Below are 26009 nucleotides of genomic sequence, written 5' to 3' on the forward strand. Positions count from 1 at the left end.
TGCCAGGGCTCCCTCACCTGAACAGTTAAATAGTTTTTTTCTTATGTTTAAGTGGAACTTTTTGTGTTCCAGCTTCATCCCATTACCCCTTGTCCTGTTGCTAGCTACTATAGAAAAAAGGGGTGTTCTAACCTCCTGACACCCACCCTTTAGATATTTATAAATGTTAATAAGATCTCCCTTCAGTCTCCTCTTCTCCAGACTAAACAGCCCCAGTTCCCGCAGCCTCTCCTCATATGAAAGATGTTCCTTTCCCCTGATCATCTTGGTGGCCCTGCGCTGGGCTATCTCCAGCACTTCCCTGTCCCTCTTGAGCTGAGGAGCCCAGAACTGGACACAGGACTCCAGATGAGGCCTCAGCAGGGCAGAGTAGAGGGAGAAAAGAACCTCCCTTGACCTGCTGGCCACACTCTTCTTGATGCATCCCAGGGTGTCATTGGCCTTCTTGGCCACGAGGGCACATTGCTGGCTCATGGTTATTTTATTAGTAATCAGGACTCCCAGGTCTCTCTCTGCAGAGCTGCTCTCCAGCAGTTCAACCCGCAGCCTGTATTGGTGTATGGGGTTGTTCCTTCACAGATACAAGACTCTGCACTTGTCCTTGTTGAACCTCGTGAGGTTCCTCTCTGCCCAACTCTCAAGCCAGTAGAGATCCCGCTGAATGGCAGCACAGCCTTCTGGGGAATCAGCCAGTCCTCTCAGTTTGGTGTCATCAGGGAACTTGCTGAGGGTACACTCTGTCCCCTCATCCAGGTCGTTGATGAAGATATTTAACAAGACTGGCCGAAGAACCGATCCCTGTGTAACTCCACTGGCCACAGGCCTCCAACTCGACTCTGTGCCATTGATCACCACCCTCTGGGCTCTGTCATTCAGCCAGCTCTCGATCCACCTCACCGTTCACTCATCCAAGCCACACCTGATCTATTCATGTACAAAACTAAAAACCCACGTAGGCTTGGGCTTCCCAAGTCCTGGGTATTGCCCAAGCCTGAAATCTGCCGAATGTGCAAGTCAGTAACTAAGTTACAATCTTCTTCAGTCACAAGAGGAAATAATGATAAGCTACTTTTCTATACAAAACTACTTATTTGCAGCAACTCTGTAATGCAGAAGGATGGGATAGGGTGCAGAGGAAGAGGCCATCAAAGTAGGCAACAGTTTGTGCCTGTCACTCAACTCTGCTTTGAATGTGTAGATGAGCTGCCAAAAGTGAGGTTGAATAAGATAATGGACCAGAAACATAGGCCCATGTATTTGCTAGATAAATGGAGCTCACTTTACAATACTCAGGTTATTCTAGGAGAGTGGTTTTAATAGAAATTTAAAATTCCCAAGTTTCCACCCATCCCATTCCAACTTTCAATATCCTGTATAATCATCCAAAACTAATGGGTTTCATCAGTATCTTTGTAAAACATCACTTGGTCAGACATTTTCGAGGTTTTTGGTTATTCTTTTTTAGTTAAATTGCCTTTATACTAACGTTTTGAAATAAACCGTAACATACAATGTTATTCCTCTCTCCTCTCTTCTTTCATTGCTATTATTTGGCACAGGAGTATCTAAGGCGGTAAAGAAACAGGACAAACATTTGCAAAGCCATCAAGCAAATATCATTCCTACCTCCAGCCTGGTCCTGTCGACATCCTTAGGCAATTTCACACGAACTCGATTTGTTACAATGAGTGTTTCATAAGGATAAATCTGTTAAAAAGACAAAAGCATATGAGTTCCAGCCAAATCTCATTCTGATATGTTGAAATGAGAGTGTGGGAAACTTACTAATTTAAACGGTACATACTTGCATCCCTTGACAATATTTCACTGGGGCAAAAATTAACAAAACAAAATAAAGAGGAACACACGTAACCTTTCTAGGTAGTGCTGAATCTGATTGTTCTTCCAGTGTTGGGAAAGCCCTTCTTACCTTGTATTCTGCAAGAGAATGAGAACAGGTTCACACTTCAGAATTTATAGGCTTCTTTTGGAGTCACCATAATGAACATTTAGGTACATCAGTGATTTGTTATGCTACTACAGTTCTCCCTTTTCCATAGTAACTCCATGCATAGTAAGCATTTGACCCCTATGATTACAGGCTCTGAATGCCTATAATTTTGTCTGTTACCAAAGCAATAGTCTTTGAAATCAAAGGCTTACTACAGAAAGTCTATCTTGTGTTGCCATGGGGTTACACAGTGAGAATGTCTGGCAAAACTGGGAACTTCTTTTTACAGGAGGCTTTTGTGCAGAGTTAAGTCAGTCTGACATCTAAAAGTCCTGCTCTTATTGTTCTTTACAGATAATAGTTAAAGTAGATGGTTTTATTACAGGCACATCAGTTTGGGAACATGTATGAAACCCAATGAATTAATACAGTATTCCAAGATGTCAAAATCCTGCACTTGAGTTGACTGCAGTGGGAACAATGATAGCGAAGGAAAGATGATTTGGGGGTGTGAGGACAAGGATTCATGGATCTAAACTAGCACAAGAGTATTCTAATCAGTGTATGACTATATATGGTATGACTGGTCACAAAGGTCATCTGTTCACAATGATGATTAACTGCAACCACGATAGCTGGTAAGTTTCATAGACCTTTTTGTGGTCTGAAATAAAATCAAAGATAAGTCTGCTTTCAAAATCTGTACTGCAAAGTATTCAAATACAGAGACAAAGATTTGTATAAACACAGAGGCATGAAGATTTTTAAAATCAATTCAGTGCCTTGGAAACAAAATCCTACTCTTCACCATGATGCGTGTTCCTAAATTGCTCAGCTCTTTTGAAAACTCCAACCCAAATTCCATACTAAACTCACAATCCACTTAAATTGTAATAAAAAACAAATCAATGCAAATAAGTTCTGCTTTCTGAATTCTGTATGTTCTAATCAGACTGTAGCACAAACAAGAAGCATAATGGGCATTTTTAAGAAAAATTAGGCATGTCCTGAAAAAGTGATTATCTTAAATTTCTTCCTGTCTTTGATATGAGACCACCACCACCACAGAGGCTGTTGCCACACACTGAGGATACTAAGGTTGACTCAGCCAGGTTGCACCACTTTATGACGCCAAGACTTCAGTGAGGCCTCTATGTTTGGTTATTTAAAAAGAAGATTCTCTGTGATAAAAATGATACTGAGCTGGGTCTCAGGATAGTCATTGTTATGTGAACTCTGGGAAGATCTCAGAATAGTAACCTTTATGGCAATTTATTAATGAGCACCCTCAAAGGAAGAAAGCAAGAAGTGGAGTAGAAATAATATTGCAATGTACCTTTCATCCCCCAGCTCGTCTCCTGATCTGTTTCATAGTGGCCCATATTTTCAGGCTGAAAGAGTAAGAAAGAAGCAATCCAGCAGTGAAATATACCACAAAACCACTCTGCACATTGTTGACCTGCTAGTACCACACAGATCAAAACACTGATTCTTGCAAGAGAGAAGGGGTATAAAGTCTCATTCAGACTTGACCTAATTGCTCAAAGCAGGAATCCTGAGCGCTTGCAACACCCATCCATCCAAGATCATAGGGATGGAGCTCTGCCTCTAGAGAAGGATGGGGTGCCAAGAGAGTGTCTGGGTCCCTGGAGGCACTGCAGGTCCAGTCTGCTGCCTACACCATGAATTCCCACAAACCAGTGAAAGCTTGAGCTTGAATGCCACTCAGAAAGGCAATCACAGTGTCATATCAAGCCACTTCACCCCTAAGGCTTTTGGCCATTTTTGAGCTCTGATTCATCTCAGCTTTCAATGAGGCAGAAAGGTGTTAGAAAGCACCAGCCACCTCCATTTGAAGACCTGGCAGGAAGGTAAGACTGAAGTTGTCAGATGCCTTTCCCTGTGATGCAGATGTCTTACTGCTGTCATCACAAATCACTTATGCTCCACTGAAACCTGTCTCATTTTGCTTTCTGCTTCACATTGCTGATGCCACTAAGACCAGGGAGATGTCTGTGTATGTGCCACGGCTTTATTTGACCCTCTGTTTCCCTTTGGTGACAAATGCTATAATGAAAAAAATTCCAGGAGATCAGAAAAGCACTACTGCATTATTTTTTTCCCTGAGTCTCATTTTGGCCTCTTAGGGTACCAACAGTGTCCACAGCTATGCCCACAATAATCTGTAAGCCTCCTTATTGTTTGGTTTTGGTTTATTTTGTTATGCAGAACTGGGATGGCTGATTAAAAATAACAAACCACAAAAGCTGGTTTGAACCTGCAATCCAAACAGAGGACATGCATTCTGAGAAGAATTTTCGCCTCAAGGATTTGACCAGGAGCAATTTTTCCTTCAGTTTTGGGCTTGAGGCTGGACCCTTTGGACACCTGCTGCCATCTGCTGCTTCCAGATCACATTGCACGGCTTCAGCCTGCAAGCACAGCTTCACTGCTGACTGAGTTTACTTTGGCCTCATCCGTGTGAAGCCTCCTGAGTGCTTTGTTGCCTCACCAGCACAGTGGCTGGGTACTAATTGGTCCCTTGCACACTTCTCGTTATTGGTAACAGTTACTCTGAAAAGTCAGAAAAAACCTGGCTTATAGGTGAGGAGGGGTTATCTAACACCTTTAAAATTCCTAAATCTCATTTGATCAAGCTGTAGTGTCACTTGTTCCTTCTGACAGGAATTCAAGCAGTCAGGTATTAAAGCAACACAGGCACAATACAGTTTTGTAATATTAACTCAAAGAGGTGGACATTTCAATAGCTACTGAAAAATTCATCTGACAGTTGCTTTCTTGTAGTTCCTTTAAAAGACTTGCAGTTTGACTTTTATCACTGGGGAAATTTTAATCCTGCTCATGTACTTTTGCAGCTTTCACATTTTCCTTTGTAGAAAGGAAGGAATTTGAATGAGATCCTGTCCATGTAATTTAGACACAAATCAATCTTCAAAATGTAAGTGCAAGTGCACCTATGTATTGCCAGCTTATCACTATGAATTATAATGGCTTTATACCTAAATATATAAGCCATGAACTGAGAACTCATAATGCCAGATGCCAGAGAGAGAGATCACAGTGTCAAAGATGCCTTTTTTCCTAAAGAGTTACATAAATTATAACAATGAACTAAAAGAACTCTTAGTCTGATCTGATCATCATTTTATATGCATTTTGCTTTCTAGTTTGCTGCCTGCCATTCTCCATGTATTTCTTCTTCCCTGCCTTAAAAGTAGGATGACTCTTTATGTATACTCATTTATATACAGACACATGCACACTGGAAAAAACCAGAACAGATAGTTAAAAAAATGCAATGGCTGGGGGCTGCTCCTCCTTTGCTCTAAGATCATTACTTGCCTAATTACAGGCCTAACTCAATCATTAATTCAAGCTATACTGTGATCTTCTAATATGTACAGCTTGTACATTTTCGATCTTCATTTGTTTTGGGAGGAGAATGAAAATTCCTAATGCTCATGATGCACACAATTAAAAGGAGAAGCTTCAGTCAGTCTTACTCCTGCAGAGACAAACCATAACCCACATGGAGTAAGAAATTGTCAGACAGGGCTGGCAGCCAAAACTCTTTGAAGTGCTATTACTGAATCTACACAGTAATAGTCCAACTAGTTACTAAGTTGCCTATTTATGACACACAATTGCCTGCAGAATGCATTTAAATGTATACCCACCTGATGTAAGCCATTCTTTCCATAGCCAGGTAGAGAAGCAGATTTAGAATATGGAAATCCTGTAAAAGACATAACACACAGCTGTATTTTTTGTAAAACCTTTACATCCTACTAAAATACAGATTTCAAGAAAACATCCAGAAACAGCAATTGCAAGATCAATGTACATTCCATCAACAAGATGAATTAAGACTGAGCAATCCTCCTCTTTTCTCTCTATTTAATGTACCTGAACATGTGTAACAATGTCTATAAATAACAGCATGCCAGGATGCCCTCACCTTACCTGCATGGCATGATGGGAATTGTGAGACTCAACACAGAAGCCTTATGCAGCTACGTGGTGCAAGGTAGGTTTGAGAGCTTGTGAAATCTCTGCCCTCCAACTTGGTGTAAAAGCATGACTTGAAAATGAGATTAAATGTCAGTTTAGGATTATATCACTTCTGATCATGATGTATGTGGTCTGGTTTTGGTTTTGTTGGTATCCTATCACTTAAAAAAAGTCATACTTATAAATTTTTTCTCTTTAAAACGTTTTCTCCTGCTTCAAGTGGAAAAAAGTATCAATGGAGATATGGCAATGGATAAAGCAAATCAGTGAGAGTATAAACACTCAAGACAAAAAGTTTTAAGATAGACAAAACTTGCAAAATGGTGTTACCATGAATAAACTTGATGTTAATGAAATTGTGTGCAGTCACTAAAACTACAGAAGAGCCTTACTTCTAGTATTGAGAGTCAAGTAAGAAAATTTGGAAGTTCCTTTTGTCAGTGAAAGAACAAAAAGTGTTTCAGATCAGTTTCTGGTTAATAAAAATTATTCTGTATAGAAGTGACAAGCTGAATCAAGTTAAATTAAACAGAAGATGAACAAACTCATGTGTAAAAAACATTCTTGATTCCAATACGGGAAACTTTGATAAATTGATGCAAATAGTTACAGAAGTCAGTTAGCTCAAAGTACTGAATGTACAATGCTTTTTCCTGTCAAAAATGTTAGCAATCTCTGTCCAAAAGGAAATGCAGGAAGGGAATCCAGACCTCACTGGATTAATAAATACCCTAAGGAGATGACTAGGAATAAGCTTACAGAAAGAAAAAACAAAAGATGGATTAGCAAAGAGCTCCCAACGTGATGAGACACAGTGAGAACTGCCAGAAGTCAAGCTGATTTAAACACTGAAAATGATATTAAAACAAATATCAAAAGGTTCTCCAGCTATCCAAACAAAAAGACAAAAAGGAAAGAAGAAATGGGATCAGTTACACTATGTCAGCACACAGCAGAGGTGAAAAGCAACCCAGGTAGTGCTCCAACACTGAAGGGGCATTTCTGCTTTGTTTTTAGGAACAAAAGGTAGAGTCCTGAGCAAGGAGGGAAAGCTAATGGGGGTATACCAATGAATCACTGGCAGGATGGAAAGATAATTCAAAGCACTTGATATATGTGAATGGGGAATGATAAGTGCACATTTGCAAGTCTGACACCTCCTACCATTGGAGAACAGCAACTAGAGTTTTTACATTTAAGAGGAGGAAAAGATAATGAGGAACAACCAGTTTGCTTCCAGGAGAAAACGTAAGGAAAAACTAAACAAAAACATCAAAGTAAACAGAAAATCAACTCTATTCACATAGTTTTTAATGGGTTTGACATGTTAAAGACATAGTGCCAGACTTGCCAGGTAGTTCGCTTTGTTAAGGGAAATTACTTCTGCACAACATAGATTTTATTGTATCTCATCTAATGTGATATTGTTACAGCGTTTGGTATTTTTTGCACATGGAATTAAATGCAAATCTGAGGAAGGTGGAGTTTATGAGAGGAATTATAGGGACAGTACAGAAATAATGAAATGTAAGAAATGGGTAATGAGAAATTAGCAGAGCTGACAGAAAAAAGTGTCAGCATGGACACCAAAAATAGAAATGGGCAAATAAACTTTGCTGTCTACAAAGTTATAAAGCGCTGCTGATATAGAGGATATAATAAATAACTGGAATAACCTTGAATATTAAATATTAGAAATGAGATAAAATGCAATGATTCATAGGAAAAGTAATAGAATCATAGAATGGTAGGAGTTGGCAAGGACCTCTAGTTTTTCTGGTCCAACCTCCCTGCTTAAGCAGGTCCACCTGGATCAGGTCACACAGGAATGCATGCAGATGGGTTTTGAAAACCTCCAGAGCAGACTCCACACCCTCCCTGGGCAGCCTGTGCCAGGGCTTCCTCACTCTCATAGGAAAGAGTTTTTCCTTAAGTGGAACTTTTTGTGTTCCAGCTTTTATTTATTACCCCTTGTTCTGTCAATGGACACTACAGAAAATAGTGTTACCCCATCCTCTTGACACCTTTTAAATACTTGTAAGTATTAATGTGGTCTCCCCTCAGTCTCCAGGCTGAACAGCCCCAGATCATGCATTTGAGGACTAAATAAACACCCCAAACTTCTACTGTTTAAGCTGAGAGCTCAGAATTTGGAAATGACAGACAAGCTTTAATATACAGCTCAAGCACAAGATGACCTTGAGTCATTAATGTAATTGTGAAAAAAAACCACAAAAGCTGGAAATGTCTCTCCTGATACATAGAAGATATGGAAATAACAGTGTTTCTAGGCAGTGACAGAACCTGGAGGAATCTTTTGTGCTGTTCTTGTTCATCAGTGTTCAAGGGCGTTATGTTAACTCCACCAGACCAGTGGCCTACAGCATAATCACTGCAATGAAAGCCCATTGCAGGAAAGACAGCTTGATAAACTTATTTAAGCTAGTAAAATGAAGATGATCTTTAAAAGCAAGAGGTGTTTTAGAAACAAAATCAACCATCATCTGGATAGTGATATCAATTTTGAGCACAATTTTTGTGTGCAGCCCTGGAGGGGGGTTCCACATTGCTACAGGGACATAGCAATCAATACTGAATTAGATGGATCACTTGGCTATTCTAGTTTGGAAAACAGAAACTTATCACTGCCTGTTATTTGAATGGTAGTGACACCAAGTGGCAAACAGAAGAGAATAAATATATCTGCAGCAGAACTATCACCTCTGCTCCTGCTTGGAAAAAGATGCTGCTGTTGGAACATTAGAATGGAGTTCAATTTCTTGACCTCTTGGCTACAGAGATGAGTGAAACAGTTTTGTTCTGTCATGAAATACTACTACTCAGTGACCAAGGGAAAATGCACCAAGCGAAAGACTAGTTTGGAAACCAAGATGATTCCCTTTAGCATGTAGCAGGTGAGGAGGTGCTCCTGGGCTCCAGGACTGTGCCAGAGCCGTGGCACATAGAACATCATGGGATCACTGGGAAAAATCCAAGAGGAGAAGAAAGCTGAAATAGCTCAAAACAAGCTAGCAAGAGCACTTACTCCAGTGGGAACTGTATTTTACTTAGATCTGTTCCCACAAACTTAATTACAACGTGAAATGTTTTCTTTTTTTTTTTTTCTATAACGGAAAAATGTAACACCAAAAGCCAACAACCACACACTGCTCATTATCACATCCAATTACAGTTGTACCATTACAGCACATTTTCTGGAGTAACTGACCAAGATAAACCAACCTTTCTCTCTAATTAAGCACTATCTGATCATCAGCTACTTTCTACATGGATATGGCTCCTGCTTTTTCCTGTGTGACATTCACTCTGACCTGGAAATTCTGTAGTTGTCTCTCAGCACATCAGGGACACGTGGACAGCAGGGTTGCATAGCTTTTGCCAATTACCCCTCGTCCTGTCACTAGATACAAAAGAAAACAGTGATGCCCCAATCTTTTGACATCCACCATTTAACTACTTGTGTTAATGAGATCCTCTCTCACTCTCCTCCACACTAAACAGTCCCTGGTTCTGCAGCCTTTCCTCATAAGGAAGATCCTTCAGTCCCCTCAGCATCTTGGTGGCCCTGCTCTGAACTCTCTCCAGAAGTTTCTTGTCTCTCTTGAGCTGGGGAGCCCAGAACTGGACACAGGACTCCAGATGAGGCCCTACCAGGGTAGAGTAGAGGGGAAGGAGAACCTCCTTTCATCCGCTAGCCACACTTGTCTTGATGCATCCCAGGATGCCACTGGCCTTCTTGGCCACAAGGGCACATTCCTGGCTCATTTTTATTTTCTTATCAACCAGGACTTCCAGGTTCCTCTCTGCAGATGTCTGCTTTCCTAAACATGTGACACTTAAAATCATGACTATTACATATCTACATATAAAGAAACAAGACACATTTACACAGGTGGATGTAAGGAGCTGCAAGCTCCCCTCTAGATGTCTGCTAATTACATAGGTCTCATACTGATGTGCTTTGCTTTTAGATATATTCTTTTATGAGTATAGATAAGTATCTTCTAGAACACACCACTCCGTCTCTGGTTTGCTGAGATACTGGACAGATGAATACAGGGCTGTTCATCACACCCTAGCAGAAGTGTGAATCGTCTTTTGCATTTCTAGTTTTAATAGCTCCACATTCCTAAGATAATAAAAAAGTAAAAAAAAATGCTGGTATAGAAAAGAAACAGGTGTAACAATATTCTCATGGGAAAAAAATGACATCATTAATGCACAGCATAATTCTTGGTGTGCTATATACATCTCCCTACTTAAAATTAGGACACAAAGACTATTCTCTCCGTACATAGGTAGAAAAGTATCAGATCAATTCCAGAAAGCTTCCAAACATACCTGAAGTGCATACTACAATGAAAGGTTTAGATGTTCATTTCTGGACAATGACCTACAGATGTCAGATATGTGAGGTGGTCAGACTCGGTTTCCCCTGCACAGGAAATCCTACAATACACCTTGTGAATATGTACGTGACATCTTGTGAGGACTAAGGGATCAAAGCCCTTCAAGTTAGACCAGTGAGATTGATGATCCAAAATAACTTTTCTTTATCTGGTTGCAGCCTTGTGACAGACTTTGTAGCATCTGTTTTTCCTCTTCCTTGCATGGCTAAGCCATAATTTCCTTAATATAAGTTGATGGAGCCAGCTATCACATTACCAAAATGCCCACAAGACTGACATCCTAGCCCTGCTGCCAGACATGCCTCACATTGGATGCATTCTTTTGGAAAACTGCTTCCCCAACTTGTTTACCCCAGATGACCTGCTACTGCTGTATGGTGTAAAGGGAGAGGAACAGTTCAAGGGCACGCTGGATGAGGCTTTGAGTGACCTGGTCTACAGGAAAGTGTTCCTGACTATTGCAGAGGGGTTGGGAACTAGATGATCTTTAGGGTCACTTCTAAATCAAACCATTCTATGATTCTAGGAATCTATGACTTAACATATTTTTTGTCATTTATGTAATTTAAAAGTAAAATTCAGATCTGCTTCTGATGATTTCCTTCACCTTCTAACTTGCTGAAATTTGGAGTAAGAAATGTGTATAACATGCTTTTGGTACTGACAGCTAGCATGGACATATAGTCCTCAGACCAGTATTTAGTAACAAAATAAACCCATTCTTTTACCTGGAGGATTCCTGTGGACTTGTATGTATAACAGTGAGTGATAACAAAAAATGCCAATTTTAAGTTAATCTTTGGAGAAAAGTGTTCTTTATGCTTATGATACAGAATTGGCTCTACCAAAATTCAAAACATGTATTTTGTATCAAGGAGTAATTACCACAAGTCAAGAATCTGCCTGATACTACCATCTTATTAAAATTAGATAGCATATAGTAAAGAAGTGCTTTTATGTGTTCACGAGGATCAGGTGTGTGTGGTAAGGAACCTCTGCTCTTCAAAGAGACAATACAGAATCACACAGAGTCGTAGGGGTTGGAAGGGACCTCTAGAGGTCATCCAGTCCAATCCCCCTGCTAAACCAGGTTCACCTGGGTCGGGTCACACAGAAATGCATCCCGGCAAGTTTAGAAACCTCGAGGGAAGGAGACTCCACAGCCTCTCTAGGCAGCCTGTGCCAGGGTTCCCTTACCCTTACAGAAAAGTCTTTCTCCTCATGTTCAAGTGGAACTTCCTGTGTTGCAGCTTGTGTGTGTTACACCTTTTCCTGTCACTGCGCACTACAGAAGAAAAGACTGACTCCATCCTCTTGCCACCCACCATTTAGATACTTATAAGCATTGATAATGTCACCACTCAATGTTTTCTTCTCCAGGCTAAACTGCCTCAGATCTCACAGCTTTTCCTGGAGAGATGCTCCATTCCCCTCATCATGTTGGTAGGTGATACTCTCGTGAAGATCCCTCTCTCTTCTGAGCTGGGGAGCCCAGAACTGGACACAGAACTCAGATGTTAGAATGGGTTTGAAAGTAGAGGAAGCAAGAATTCTTCACCTAATATAAATGACTGTTTATTCAGTAGCAGATGTACTAGATAAATTATCTGTGTTTAGCAGCAAAAATGGGTTTCTTCATTCAAGTAATGTTGCACTTTCACTGATACAAAGCTAAAAACAGTGGTCCTATCAAAGCCTGAAGGCACTGAACAAAAGCATAGCAAAAACAAACCACCAAATAGGTGTAACTCCAACAGAAAGATGAAGCCAACTGGAGATCTACGTGGATGAGGGTGTGGCCACCTTCCCCTGCCAGGCTCCTCCCGGGCAGCATGGGCAGGCCAGGGGGTGCAGTACTCACGGGAGTAGCCGGCCGTCCTGCCCTCCTGTGCCCTCGGAAAGTTCTCTCTGTCGGTTCCGGCAGTGAGAGACAGGGACCGTGTGTCTGAATCTGGGGAATTCATTCTGGTGTCCATATCCCCTTTCAGGATAAGCCAGCTGGTCTTTAGCTGGAGAGAATAAAAGCCTGTTACTGGATTCAACACCTGAAGGCAGTTCCCCTGCTTCACTTGTCTAGGAAGTGTGTGAACTGATCCTATCTTTATGTTCATTGAAACTTGCACCATCTTTTATCAAATTACAGAAGCTGACTATGTAAAACTTTCAACTTTCAGCTGGGCTGAGGACAGTATCTCTGTTAATTACACTGCCCACTTTAGAAAATGCACAATGTCATTTTCTTATAATTAATCTGCTGTTAACATTTTCCTTGGATGTTAATATGCACCCTAGGTAAAAGTCCACAGGCTTAGCTGAATCACCAATGGATATATTGAGACTGAGTGAAAATACGTGAGCTTATTGCTCTTAATCTCAATATCTCCACTTCTTTCTTTACTGTAGAATGTAGATTCTAAACCCTCCATGTGAGAGATTAAGCTTTTCTATATCCTTTTGGAAAGACCTAAAAGTAGTAATGATTATTTCAGTCATATGAAAGAATATCTTTACATATGAACATGTTTCAAAAAACAGTTGCTACAAGAAAGATTAACAAAATACTCTCTTCTGTTCTTTCTGATCATTACCTTCTTACTGTCCTGGTCCAGACTTCCATCCTCTCCATCTGATCTTCTTGCTGCTGGAAGATTAAGTTAATTAAAAGAATTAGAACAGATTACCTCTTTTTTGTCTTCTATTTTCACTGTGGTTATGTTCCAAATATTTTTAACCCGAAAAAAACCCCCAAACAATTAAAGAGACTCACAGTAGAGCTGGACAGAAAATCCAATAAGCAGCGCTATGGTTTCACTTAATTACTTAAAATCCTTTTGAAATTGTTACAGTAACACTCATCCTGCAGGTACATAGTGAATTTAGACAACCTATTCCTGTTTGATTTTGAACCTGTCTTTTTAGGAAAAAAATACTTTTGAGGAAGCATCCTAACTTAGAGACAGATTTACATGCACACAGTGCAGTCACTTCCCCATTCTTCCAGGTTACTGTGATGATGAAAGCACATACAGTTACATAGATATTTTGTGGTCTGCACACCTGGGACCCTGTCCATGTGTAATCAAAAAAACTGTCCATGTGTAATCAAAAGCATTATTCAGAGATTTCAAATGTTTCAAAGGATCTTGAGAGCATCAGACTTCAAAGAGATGCAGAGTAAAACCAAAATCAGTGAAGGCCTACCCCCACCCCCCAACAAGTTCCTGAAAGGGCTTTCTGCAACATATTGTTGGCACATAAACCCAAGTAGCCTGATTTTCATCTGCACTGAGCATTAGCTTTACCACAACAAGTGATACTTGGTTCTGCTGTGAACCCCAACGTGAACTTCATGTTTCACACAGATTGGTGATAATGTTGCCAAAGGGCAAAACTCTTCAGTATTTTTTTTTAGCTTTGAATGATGTTCAAATGTTTCTGAAACATGAAGACACAGAAGACTGACCACGCACACACCCTCAATCTTCACTTTCCAGACCCAGCTCTCAGCCTGATCACTCGTGCATGCCATTTTTCACCACCTCTTTTTCATTCTGAAGTTGGGTGTTTACAATAGAAACACAGAAGCTGTAGCTACAGCAAATCTGTTGGGCACTGCTGTAACTTAAAACTTTTACAGCCAAATCTTTTGGAAGAGCTTGCACTTCTTGTTTTAAAGAACATTTTTGTGCTTGTTTGTACAAACTTGGTCTCTTCAACAAAGGAATGTTCTCTGGCTCCTTTTCATCATATATTAGCTCAGTGTCCCATTAGCTTGAGGAGCTGAATCATCAGCTGCTTAAGTGCTCACACTTTAGCCAAGTGTTCTTCCAGAAAAAAAGATTATTTTATTTTATTTATTTTTAATTAATTGTAAGGAAAGTTCATCGATTTTTTTGGTTTTTGAGTTAAATTATGTTTTGCTCTTCAGTAGAAAAACAATGAGCATGTATCTTCAACACCACTTTTCAGAACATCTATATTCTATAAAATAAATTTAAAACATATATCCTTGTTAACCCAAAGAGATTGCTGCCTCAATAATGTAGTTCTCCACTCACTCCGGCGATTATGAGGAACAACTCCATACAGCAGAGCAAAACTGACATAATCCAGACCTCAACTGCATATATATGAGGCATGGACAATTGATATAAAAACGCCTGGCCTTGATGAAAAAAAATGTTGCTGCTTGGAATCTTCTTTGTAAACCAAAAGTACCTACAAATTAAATGACACAGGCAGGACACAGGAGCAATATAAACCTATGTAAACTAGTGAAGCTATGCTGATTTACACCAGGTGACTGTAACTTTGCATTTCCTCATGATCTTTCCAAATACCACTACAAATTCAACCTTCTGTAGCTTTTTTTTTGCTGAGTAGTTGCCTCAAATTATTTGTGTATCTAAAGACAAGAAGATTTGGCAGATTACATTAAATCCAGCACTAAAACAAACAGATACTATCTTTTTGCCTGAGAGGTAACGTTAGTTTGTCCAAGGTGAGGACACTGTAAGCAGAAAATGCCTATCAAAGGCCAACAGATAAAGCACACTGAAACATCAGCAAGTTTGACTTTGCTCAAAACCATACCCAGAAAAAGCAGAGAGGTTATCTGGTTATCAAAATCTGGATGGTCTGGATGTGCACTTCCAGTGAACATGCACAGGATGACTCAGCTGGGAGACATTGCTGACAATTTTATTTCTCCTATTACTGTATCAGATCCAAACTATAATTTCACCCAAAACAGAAATAACTGTGAAAGACTGTATCAAAATGATAGCTACATAAAAGCATCATTTTAAAAACTATGTTAACTGGATACTTTAAAATCAGTTAAACCCCTCCTGTTACCACTAAAGAAAAATACATGAAGCACATTTTCCTTGTTCTGACCAAAAAGGCAGTGATGTATCCGAAGTTCCCTAACACTTCACTCAGGGAAAGTTTTCAACTAAAGCCAAAGTATGAGAGAAGAGACAGATGGAGCTTTCTCTTACATCCAACATGTGAAGTCACCTCTGTGCAGACAGTGTTTAGAAGGAAATGGAATGGGAGATGCTGCTTCAACAGACACTGTTCACGGGCACAGTGACCTTCACTTGCCATGAAGAGTGGCATAGCTTTGTTCTACCACCTTGTATCCCTGAGGATACATGCTTCCATCCCCAAAATGCCTTAGCTCACAGTGTGCCGAACATAGAATCATATGACCATTTTGGTACCATCTCCCATGTTTATTTTATTCTCTCATTAATTCCCAGGCAGGGGTACAATCATAATTAAAACAAAGTTTCTGGTGTGAAGCAAATCCACAGGGATTGGTTCTGGGACCAGTCTTGTTTAACAGTTTCATCAATGACCTGGATGAGGGGACAGAGTGAACCCTCAGCAAGTTGGCTGATGACACCAAACTGGGAGGACTGGCTGATTCCCCAGAAGCCTGTGCTGCCATTCAGAGGGATCTTGACCGGCTTGAGAGTTGGGCAGAGAGGAACCTCATGAGGTTCAACAAGGACAAGTGCAGAGTCCTGCACCTGGGAAGGAACAACCCCATGCACCAGCACAGGCTGGGGATTGACCTGATGGAGAGCAGCTCTGCAGAGAGAGACCTGGGAGTACTGGTTGATAATAAACTAAACATGAGCCAGCAATGTGCCCTCGTGGCCACGAAGGCCAATGGCATCATGGGATGCATCAAGAAGAGTGTGGCCAGCAGGTCAAGGGATATTCTTTTCTCCCTCTACACTGCCTTGGTGAGGCCTCATCTGGAGTCCTGTGTCCAGTTCAAGGGACGAGGAAGTGTTGGAGAGAGTCTAGTGCAGGGCCACCAAGATGATCAGGGGACTGGAACATCTTTCATACGAGGAAAGGCTGCGGGAACTGGGGCTGTTTAGTCTGGAGAAGAGGAGATTGAGGGGAGATCTTATTAACATTTATAAATATCTAAAGGGTGGGTGTCAGGAGGTTAGAACACCCCTTTTTTCTATAGTATCTAGCAACAGGACAAGGGGTAATGGGATGAAGCTAGAACAAAAAAAGTTCCACTTAAATATAAGAAAAATCTATTTCACTGTTCAGGTGATGGAGCCCTGGCACAGGCTGCCCAGAGGGGTTGTGGAGTCTCCTTCCTTGGAGGTCTTCAAGACCCGCTTGGACATATTCCTATGCGACTTGATCTAGGTGAACCTGCTTCTGCAGGGGGGTTGGACTAGATGATCTCTAAAGGTCCCTTCCAACCCCCCCCTCAAAAAAAAAATTATATCACTTTTTTTTTTTTCTTATTTATATCCTTTCCTTCTGAGTACAGGAGTAGTCCAGTCATGACTCTTTTAACTAGAAATGTACTTCTGCAATTTAAGGCATCCTTATTGCAGCTGAATCTCATATATTTGTTTCCAAAGATTAATAGTAGAATTCAGTTTAGAAAAATGGATTCCCTATCACTAATCCCATATCATGAAGCAAGACCATTGTCAAATATCACTGACAACACAATAGACACTGACACCGACATAGAGATTGCTCTGATGTTAATTAGTGAAATATACTGTAAAAATAATAATACAAAAAGACAGATCTTATATTTCTGTTTTTCTTAAGTATTAGAGTCTTAAGTCACATATATATATATTATATTATATTTCTTTTTGTTGTTTAGAAACTCAGACAAAAGTCTTTTTCATGGAATCACAGAATGGTAGGGGTTGAAAAGGATCTCTAGAGATCATTTAGTACAACTCCCCTGAGGTCTCCCCTCAGCCTCCTCTCTTCAGACTAAACACCCCCTGGTTCCTGCAGCCTTTCCTCATAAGCTAGATGCTCTAGTCCCCTGATCATCTTGGTGGCCCTGCATTGGACTCTCTCCAGAAGTTTTCTGTCCCTCTTGAGCTGGGGAGCCCAGGACGGGACACAGGACTCCAGATGAGGCCTCATCAGGGCAGAGTATAGGGCGGAGCAGAATCTCCCTTGACCTGCTGGCCACACTCTTCTTGATGCATCTCAGGATGCCAATGGCCTTCTTGGCCACGAGGGCACATTGTTGCTGGATCTACCCAAGGTTTTCCAGTCCCATTTTGCTGATGTAATCAGCTACTGTCATGGTCTGACTACATTTGTTATTGATATTTTAGTCTGAAGAACTTGTAGATGAAAAGTAGGTATTTCATAAACACCACTTATCAATGAATATTTTTTCCTCTGCAATGTAGAAAACATAAACTAGATATTCCAAGGCATGACCTGAAAACAGGAAAACAATCTGCATTATTTATACCATTCCATAAATAAAAAAACTGCTGAAGTTAGTATCACCTATGAAATATCAAGATAAATCAAAATATCATTATTCCAGTTACAGAGAACTTACTGAATCCTTGGGACAGTATGTTACACAAAATGTTTTCACGTTAGTTGTTTTCCTTTTCTATTTGAGATTATAGGGACATAATGAAACGCAGTGACTACAGCAAACTAATTTGGAAGTCAATATGCAATTCTTTACAAAGACATATATGGAAAATTGCAGCAGAGAAAAGCAGTTTGTACCATGCTGTTTGTAGATAGGAGGCTTCCTATAGATGTTATCTTTTACGCCAGTGTCTAAGGAAAAGGAAAGAGAAAGGAAAGAATAAAAGCATAAGTTCAGACCCCATCTCGTCTCAGGAACACTAAACATGCAAACATTTCAGCAAAGGTCACACATTCATTCGATGGTTTCTCATTCATTGGTTTTTACAAGAGAAAAATACTTTATCCATCACCTTTATATATTTAAAACATTGGCTATACCTACCTATGCAGCATTCTCTCTCCTAAGTCCCTCAAAAGGCTTTAAGACATCTTTAAGACATTTGCTGAAATGTAGGTGGCTACATCTGCACTACTAATGTATAGTTTACTGACAACAAAGAAAAACTGTCTGCTCTTGTCACTACTTAAAATTCATACACAACAGAGTACTATAACAGTCGTGCTTGAGAAGTGACTTTTTCTTCTTATGAAGACAGTGTACATGTTCATATATAGATGTTTATGTTAGAAATGCTCAATATTCTTACATTTGGAAACAAACATAAACAATCCTATAGTTTGGTTTTTTTGATTGGTACAGGTAACTTGGGTCCAGCCCCCAGGGCCATAGGCCAGGGTTCCCCTATCATGTTGTTCAGACACCAGATTTACTTGGTACTACAGACACTACTGAGCAGACACAATTCCTAATTATGGTGTTTACAGAAACTTTAACCCAAACATAAACATAAATAAACTTTTCCACTGAGTAAGTAGATGTGCTCAGCAGTCAAAAAGCTAAACAGTGTGGACACAAACTTCAAGTGCTTGTTGAATGAATGTGAACTTGAAAAAAGTACAGTTCATATGCAAAGACATAGCCACAGCGAGCTTCCTGGAGTTCTAAAGTCTCCTAGCTAGTCTTAAAGTCTATGTTAATATGACTCTATTTCAGAAAGTAGATGGACAAGGAAAAAACCAAAAGCAAAAGCCCCTTCCCTCCTGCACACAAATTCAACAGACCTATGCAGTCATAGCACTATAAATAACTGTAAACTGTAGGCTTAATAACATTTGTCATTGTGTGCCTCCTCCAATGTTTTTTTTCATATATGTAAGCACACAGCTCTCTGACTCCTTTATTTCTGAGATGAAATTCAGCAAGTAACAGATTTTCACTTAGCAGACATTTTCTTCTCTTGCAGTTCGAGTTCACAAATCAACACAAAAAGTAAATAATTACATTCAGAAGAGAATAAACAGGTGCCAGCAATTAGAGATAAAAGCTAAGCCGTGAATGCCTACCTGGAATATGGAAATGCCTAGGAGCCTGCTGATAGACAGAAGGTGAAGATTTGCTGTCTGAGTACATGGATAAACTTGGAGTGCTCCGACCACTTTCACTGCCTCCAAGGGGAAGAGCAAAGAAAGCAGATAAAAGAAAAAATGGAAAGCAAAGTAGAGTATTTCAAGCATAAAAGCTTATTCAGAATGACTTGTTAATCCAACAATTTTAAACACACATTTTTTTGTAATACCCATTATTTCTCAGCACAGTGTATCAGCTCAGTCTCCAAACATCAGCAGTAATGAACATCTGATAGATGGTTTCAGATTAAAGTGGCCCATTTTGGAACTAAAGTTGCTGTTTGGAAAACACTTCAATGAAGAAAATAAAAGGATCAGAACATCTGCAATCCTGTAGTGTGTTTTGCATAGCCTCAGCTGAATAATCTATCAGTCAAGTTTTTTGAAAGTTTAATGCTATGGCTCATGGCCTGTTCCTGAAGCCAATAAGGAAATAATTCAGTAGTTTCAATTATCCCAAAGCAGGAGTAGACCAAAACTCAGATGTTACCATTAAATCAATGACCCCTGCATATATCAGTGACAAAAACAGATATTGCAATTTGTTTCTTTGGTTATGAACTTCTCCCACAGGTAACATGACATGGCAAACAAAGTTGGATTATCAAGTCTTCAACCTATAATGCCATAGACACCAAATTTCAAGATATATGTAGGATTGATCTCTAATCATTTTCCCACTTGTTCTGTCACATGCTTAGTAGGTTTCATTCATTTCTTCTTAGCTCATTTCCCCGAAGAACACTCTATGGCATTATAGTGCTGCTTGGCAAACAAAAAAGTAAAGCTCTACTTTTTTGGGACTTGTAAAATCCTATCCATTTACAGCATTGTTAAGCAACTGGAAGCGAAACATGACATTTATTCTAACATAAAATGGTAGTTAATTTGCTGTTATTGTTTTAGTGTGGATGAAGCACAAATTTAACAGCTAGTAATGGTGAAATTATAGCAAGTTTTTTGGGGGTAAAGAAACAGCAGCAGCTCAGAGCACTAGGTCTGTAACAAGTTCTGCCTTGAGGGAGGGGAAATTCTACAACCATAAAACTACTAGATTACCATAACTGTCTAGGCCATGCCCATTGAGGTGACCTCTGCCTCGGCTGACAGGCAGTGGATGCATGTCCATCCGTCTGTCACCAGTCAGCCTTGACACGCACAACCAAAGTCAACTGAGCAGTGCCACTGAGTTCAACAGGAGCAGAAAGGCCAGACAAGGTCAGAAGAGCGTGCTGTGGCTCTCATGACAACAAGCTAAATCCATCCTAAATTTTGTGTCTGTTACAAAACTATTCAGTTGTTACCACTCTGTACTCAATAGCAGTGATTTCTCATTGAAAAAGTGTATTCTGAGCAGTTGAAAATTTGAAATTACAACTCTGCACACTGATAGCCTATGATCCTTCCAAAAAGTAAGGGAAGAATTACAGAATTACTACAAATCTGGTGCATCACCACCAGCTCACAGTGAAGTTGTCCTCGGACAAGTAACCAGATGGTTATTCCATTTCTTGACTCCCACTTTGCACTTGGAAGGAAAGAAGTGGTGACAGGTTTTCTCTACACATGTATTGACTCCCTCCTTCTTTGCTGCTTGCTGTCCAGATGCTTGGCCATCACCACTAAATGGAGGAAGCCTCAATGTCACCCCCAGTTTGAATGCAAAAAACAGTGGTAGACACTTATTTAAATAAGGTCATACCATCTCCCAAAACGTTACAAATCTCATGGTCATTCACCCAAATGGGATGTTACTACTGAAATTTTTTAATTTAAAAAGAAGATGAACGTTTTCAAGTGATTTTCACAGTGTACTAATTTCTCATTTACTTTAAAATTATATATTGTTTATTATGAATATATCAAAATATACTTATATATAACCTGTGTGAATAATCACTTCATTAAGCAGTGACTCCAAGCTGCTGTTATCATACACACATAGAGAATAGTTCTTCAGGGACAGAGTAGTCAGTGAGGAATCAGAAGGAAGTGTTGATTACAAGGAATAAACTTGAAGAAACAGAGGATGCAAGCACAAGTACCAGCGGACAGCAAATCCGCAAACCACTCGATGCAAGGATCATCTGTGTGAAGCAGTTTGCAAAGCCATGACCTCTAGCTTGCTCAAAAGGGAAGAATTAAGGATGAAATGAGGGAAAAGGGTCTTCCTGCAGCCCACTCACAAAAGCTGATGCACATTTAAACTTTAATTCTGCCACTGATTTGAACAATCACATGGAAGTAGTAGTATTTCACATTTTGAATACAAAAATAAGTACTTAATCATAAAGTACACTGAAGACTCATGTAGAAAGATCATGTTTAAGAACTACAGTCATTTGATCTAGTCTGTAATTAAAATCTCTAAAATGAGACTTTGCCAAGAATTTGTCTTTTTCAAAGTTGGCCTGGTATACACTGAAGAACTTCAAATAAGGTCTCAGAGAAAATACAACCACCATATCAGAGAGAGCAACTTTTCAAACTTTTGGTTTTGCCTTCTGCCACAAGCAGCTGCAGGCTGTGATCTGCTTCACTGGTCAGTGCAGAGCAAAAATCAGAATCTTGAACTCTTCCCTGGTCTTTGTTTAACTTGGAAAGAATCTGGGAAGGTTTATTTTGAACTTGAAGGTCAACCACAGAAACTTGTGTCTTTTGACAGAAAAGAGCTGCCGACAGGGTAGGCTGCTCTTTTAACCCTGTGTGTGTGGAGCTAACTGAGCAGAGCTCACATCATGCTTCCACTTCCAGGGACTGTCAAAGAAGGTATAACACTGTTCATACCTCCTTCCTGGTCATCTTTTATCTTGTCTGGGAGGATGGAAAATTTGATAACAAGTTACAGTAAGAGTTAAGCTGAGGACTGAAAACAAATACCAATTGGCCTAATGAGGGAGATGCCAGAGCCTACTCCCAAAACTGTATCCTTTAATATCTCTGTACATGATGCATTAAGCTAGACAAAGTTTTTTGAAGCTCAATGAGTAATTCTGAGTTTTGGAATCTGTGCTCCTGCACTAGAAAGGCGAGATACTACTCTCCATCATGTTTACACTCACTGACTTCATCATCTCACAAGGAAGAGTTACACCAACTGTAGGTACTTGGAATTTCACACCTTATGATTCGCAAGGGCATAAGCTGTGAAGCCTCCTTGAAATGAGCCTGTCACAAGATTTCTTTTGAAGACATTCTTAAGACAAAAATTCCTGAGAGCACAACTAAATCACTTGTCTGCATTATAAAGAACAGCTCATCTTGTTACACTTCAGAGTCTACAGTATACAGAAGGAAGAACAGGAACTTGGTAATCATATTTTTCACTGGAAAAAAGATGAACCATGTCATTCTCAGGAAGAATACGATGCAAACTCAGTGAAGTCAAAAGGGAGATTCTGCCTGTTTAATTTCCCTAGAGTAACAATGTATCTGTCTCCTGGAAGCTTAAAGAAATATTTTTTTAATGACAACTGTGGAGCACTGGTTTTACAAAGATTACTTCCAGTATTAAGCAGTGCACTATTTATGGATTTAATCTTTTTTTTTTTTTTAATGAGAGTGTTTTAACTTTTTTAAAACTGAAGGGGCAACATTAATCTTGGTCTGAATACAAAGAAACTATTGCTACAGTCCTACTCTTCCAACACTAACCACTTTGAAGAGAAAAAACCCAACACTTTGACACTCTCGAAAAACTTATCTTCTCCAGATAAGGAAAAACAAATAGCCTGCAACTCAAGAGAAAAGACTTGAAGAGGATGAGGGGAAATCTTTTGACTTCTTTTGGACTGAGACTTTAACTCAGTGTAAAACAGCAGATAATCTACACAACCTCTGCAGGCCTCAGGATTATCTGTATAGACAAATTATAAACGGGCTCACCTGCCTCACAGGAGTGTTGCTGGTCTTGGAAGCTACAGCTGGAGAAATATTTTAGCTCCTTGATAAAAAGTGCTGCAGAATTGCAAAATACTGTAATTTTGATCACACTACTAATAATTGTTTGGGCACAAGGAGGTGCCACTTGAGCATTTCTTCCTCCAAAACGCAGCACTAAGTAATTGTTGCTGCTTTGAGCAACAGCAAGGAGCACTGAATAACAGCTCATTTTAACAGGAGTGCTGCTAAGCAACTGCAGGCTGGGTTTCGATCAGAAGATTTCCATACAGTGAAACTGTGCACTGCAGCACATGAAAAAGGTTTTTCTTACTCAGTATTTCAAGCTGGATAATATAACATAAATTTAGAGAACAGATAACAAAAATCTGCTCAAGCAATGCCTCAGAGAATATCAGAGTGTGTGCCAGCCTTCCAAGAAATGATGTGAGGGACGAAGGTGGGGTGGGATTGTGACTGCTCATGGTTGTGGGAAGGAGCTTTGCCGGTAAACTTTGAATCAGCAACAAACAGTCTAATCTCATCAGCTTTTCCCTCCAAAATTTTCTCTCAGGGATTGTATTTAGAAGACTCAAGACTGATTTCCTTCCTGTTTATACGAGTGAAATTTGGCTGACTTTGACCAGAACTGTTTCTGGATGCATTAGGGCCCAATGAAGATGTATTAGTTATTTCTCAAAGGGCAATGAGTGCCTGCTATTCACTTGCATTTGCTAATCTGGTTCCTGCAGAGGGTCACCTCCTTTTCTGTAATGGTTACATCAGCAGGAAGAACAGTTTTGCTTTATTAAATCAAACAATACATGAGAGTCAAGAACAAGCACTGAAAATGTTTGCTCTACCTGTCTCCTCCCTGTTCATATCTTCACTAGAGAGGACAGACTCAGCGGAAGACACGTGGTAGCTGAATGTCTTCTCTTTGACACTTAACTAGCTAGCTAAAAAAACAGCCTCTGTCTCAAAGGTTCCTAGCATTCCTCAGTACTGTCTCACTTCACAACATGGAGGTGATTAAAAGTTAATGTTCACTGAAAGAAAAAATAAGGGCAAGGAAAATAGATTCAGTTACTCTGTTTTATAATATATGGCATAGATTATCTGCTAATCAGTGCAGCTATATTGATTTAACCTGCTTATCTGGCATAATTTTTGGTAATGCTACAAATAATATAAAGAATGTCTAAATTTAAATTAGAAGATCAGATAATTGATCATCCAATGTTAGACTCAATGTATATGCTTGTTATATTTATTTAGCATCATGAAAATAAGGTAAACACTGTATTTTAGAACAGACTTTTAAATTATTCCCTCCCTCATTATCATCATAAAGGCTAATTCCTTCTTTTCACCCCTTTGAAAGACAATTAACACTCACTGAAAAACAGCAAAAATAAAACAACCCATACCCATTCAGTTCTTAAAACTTACACAGTACATCAAGAAAGCACTTGCACAAAATTAAGACAAATTTTATCTAAGTGGAAGCCATGCTTGCACAGACATAAAAGTGAAACACATCTGAATAAGCCTACAGTATCACAGCACGGTTTTGCATTCCTGGACCTTACCTTTGAAGAAAGGGATGTAATGATGTCTGAATGTAGATGTAGGGCTTGGGTGTTGGGGCAGGGAGATGCAGCTACTGGTACCAAGACTGTGAGTACCAGCTGGGGGCAACAGAGAGTAAGTGAAAATAAACTATTTAGTTCACTTACTGAAAGCCACAAATTACAATGCCATCCTTTTTCTCAGGAACATTTTCCTCCTGATGCTTAGAAAAACATACACTTTCTAATTAAGATTTCATCTTTCTCTGGTTATTGCTAAAACTTAACTGTGGCCATAGTATGCAGTTGGCCAATAGACATAGGCTTTCTGCAGACAAAGAGTGGCAGAAAACTCTGATATTGGAATGCATCAGAAAATATTCCAGAAAAGGCACCACAAAAAGCATAGCTGCACTCAGGGGAAAATCTGCATATTCAAGAGCTGCAAGGGGGCATGATATATGCTCATAATGGATCTAATGAAATGAAATGGGGAGAGCCTTGTCTCTGCTGAGAACTGTGCTATGAGGGGGTCCAGTTCTCACTGCTGTTGGTGCACACTGGTAGGATTTAGCTCACAATGCACCAGAGCATTGTAAAGAAACATCCTTAAGTTATTTGAGCTGTGAAAGTTTGACATGTGATTAAGTACTTCAAGAAACATTCTCCAAAGTCATCTTTGTTTGCTTTGTTGTAATAATGTCCTGATAACATATTTTGGAGTACTAACTAATGTTTTGGTGGCTAATGTCAATTATTAAAAGTAGCAGTTGTGATTACTCCTGTTTACATTTTCAATTAAGCTGTAAAACCTTAGAATTAATTTGTATTTTCCTTCATATTTCTTCCTTGCTTTCACTGTGTGCAGATAAGCTCAAGCATGACACAACCGCCAGACCTTCAGCAGAGACTAATCTTTCCTCTCTATAATAGAACCTTGATACCCAATCTTATTTCAACTTCATCAAAGATCATATGTAGCACAAATACTTAATTCCTGAAAAAACTATTTTTGTTACCCATAAAATGTTAATTTCCATTGGAAAGATTAAGAACTCCAAATTTTCCAAACTAGTTTATAATGTATTTCCCATGAAACTGAAAGATATAAAGAAAATAATATAAATACTTGTTGTTCTCCACCTAAATGATGGAGTAGACAAAAATTACAAATTAATTTAGAGCACTTCAGTTGATTATTTCCAAGGATAAAACTTTGCACAGTGCCCAAATATGAATGGGCTTTTGTAAGGGAGTCCCATG

At 39.5% G+C, this 26009-nt stretch overlaps 1 protein-coding gene across 9 annotated transcripts in view; it reads right to left on the minus strand.

The window, feature by feature from the left end:
- Window positions 1–26009, minus strand: part of ABLIM2 (actin binding LIM protein family member 2) — a 153494-nt gene that overhangs the window by 13534 nt on the left and 113951 nt on the right. For 4 of the 9 annotated variants that reach the window (XM_061993292.1, XM_061993298.1, XM_061993293.1 and 1 more), the window contains 8 exons: window positions 19234–19335; window positions 17965–18018; window positions 13002–13054; window positions 12275–12422; window positions 5650–5708; window positions 3288–3342; window positions 1874–1938; window positions 1627–1707 (listed from right to left, as the gene is read on the minus strand). In XM_061993292.1, the coding sequence (XP_061849276.1) occupies window positions 1627–1707; window positions 1874–1938; window positions 3288–3342; window positions 5650–5708; window positions 12275–12422; window positions 13002–13054; window positions 17965–18018; window positions 19234–19335 (617 nt within the window). The remainder of the gene's footprint in view (window positions 1–1626; window positions 1708–1873; window positions 1939–3287; window positions 3343–5649; window positions 5709–12274; window positions 12423–13001; window positions 13055–17964; window positions 18019–19233; window positions 19336–26009) is intronic. The other 5 variants (XM_061993296.1, XM_061993299.1, XM_061993295.1 and 2 more) reach the window with 4 other exon arrangements.

This window comes from Colius striatus, chromosome 3, assembly GCF_028858725.1.
Source record: "Colius striatus isolate bColStr4 chromosome 3, bColStr4.1.hap1, whole genome shotgun sequence".
NCBI classification, from domain to species: Eukaryota; Metazoa; Chordata; class Aves; order Coliiformes; family Coliidae; genus Colius; species Colius striatus.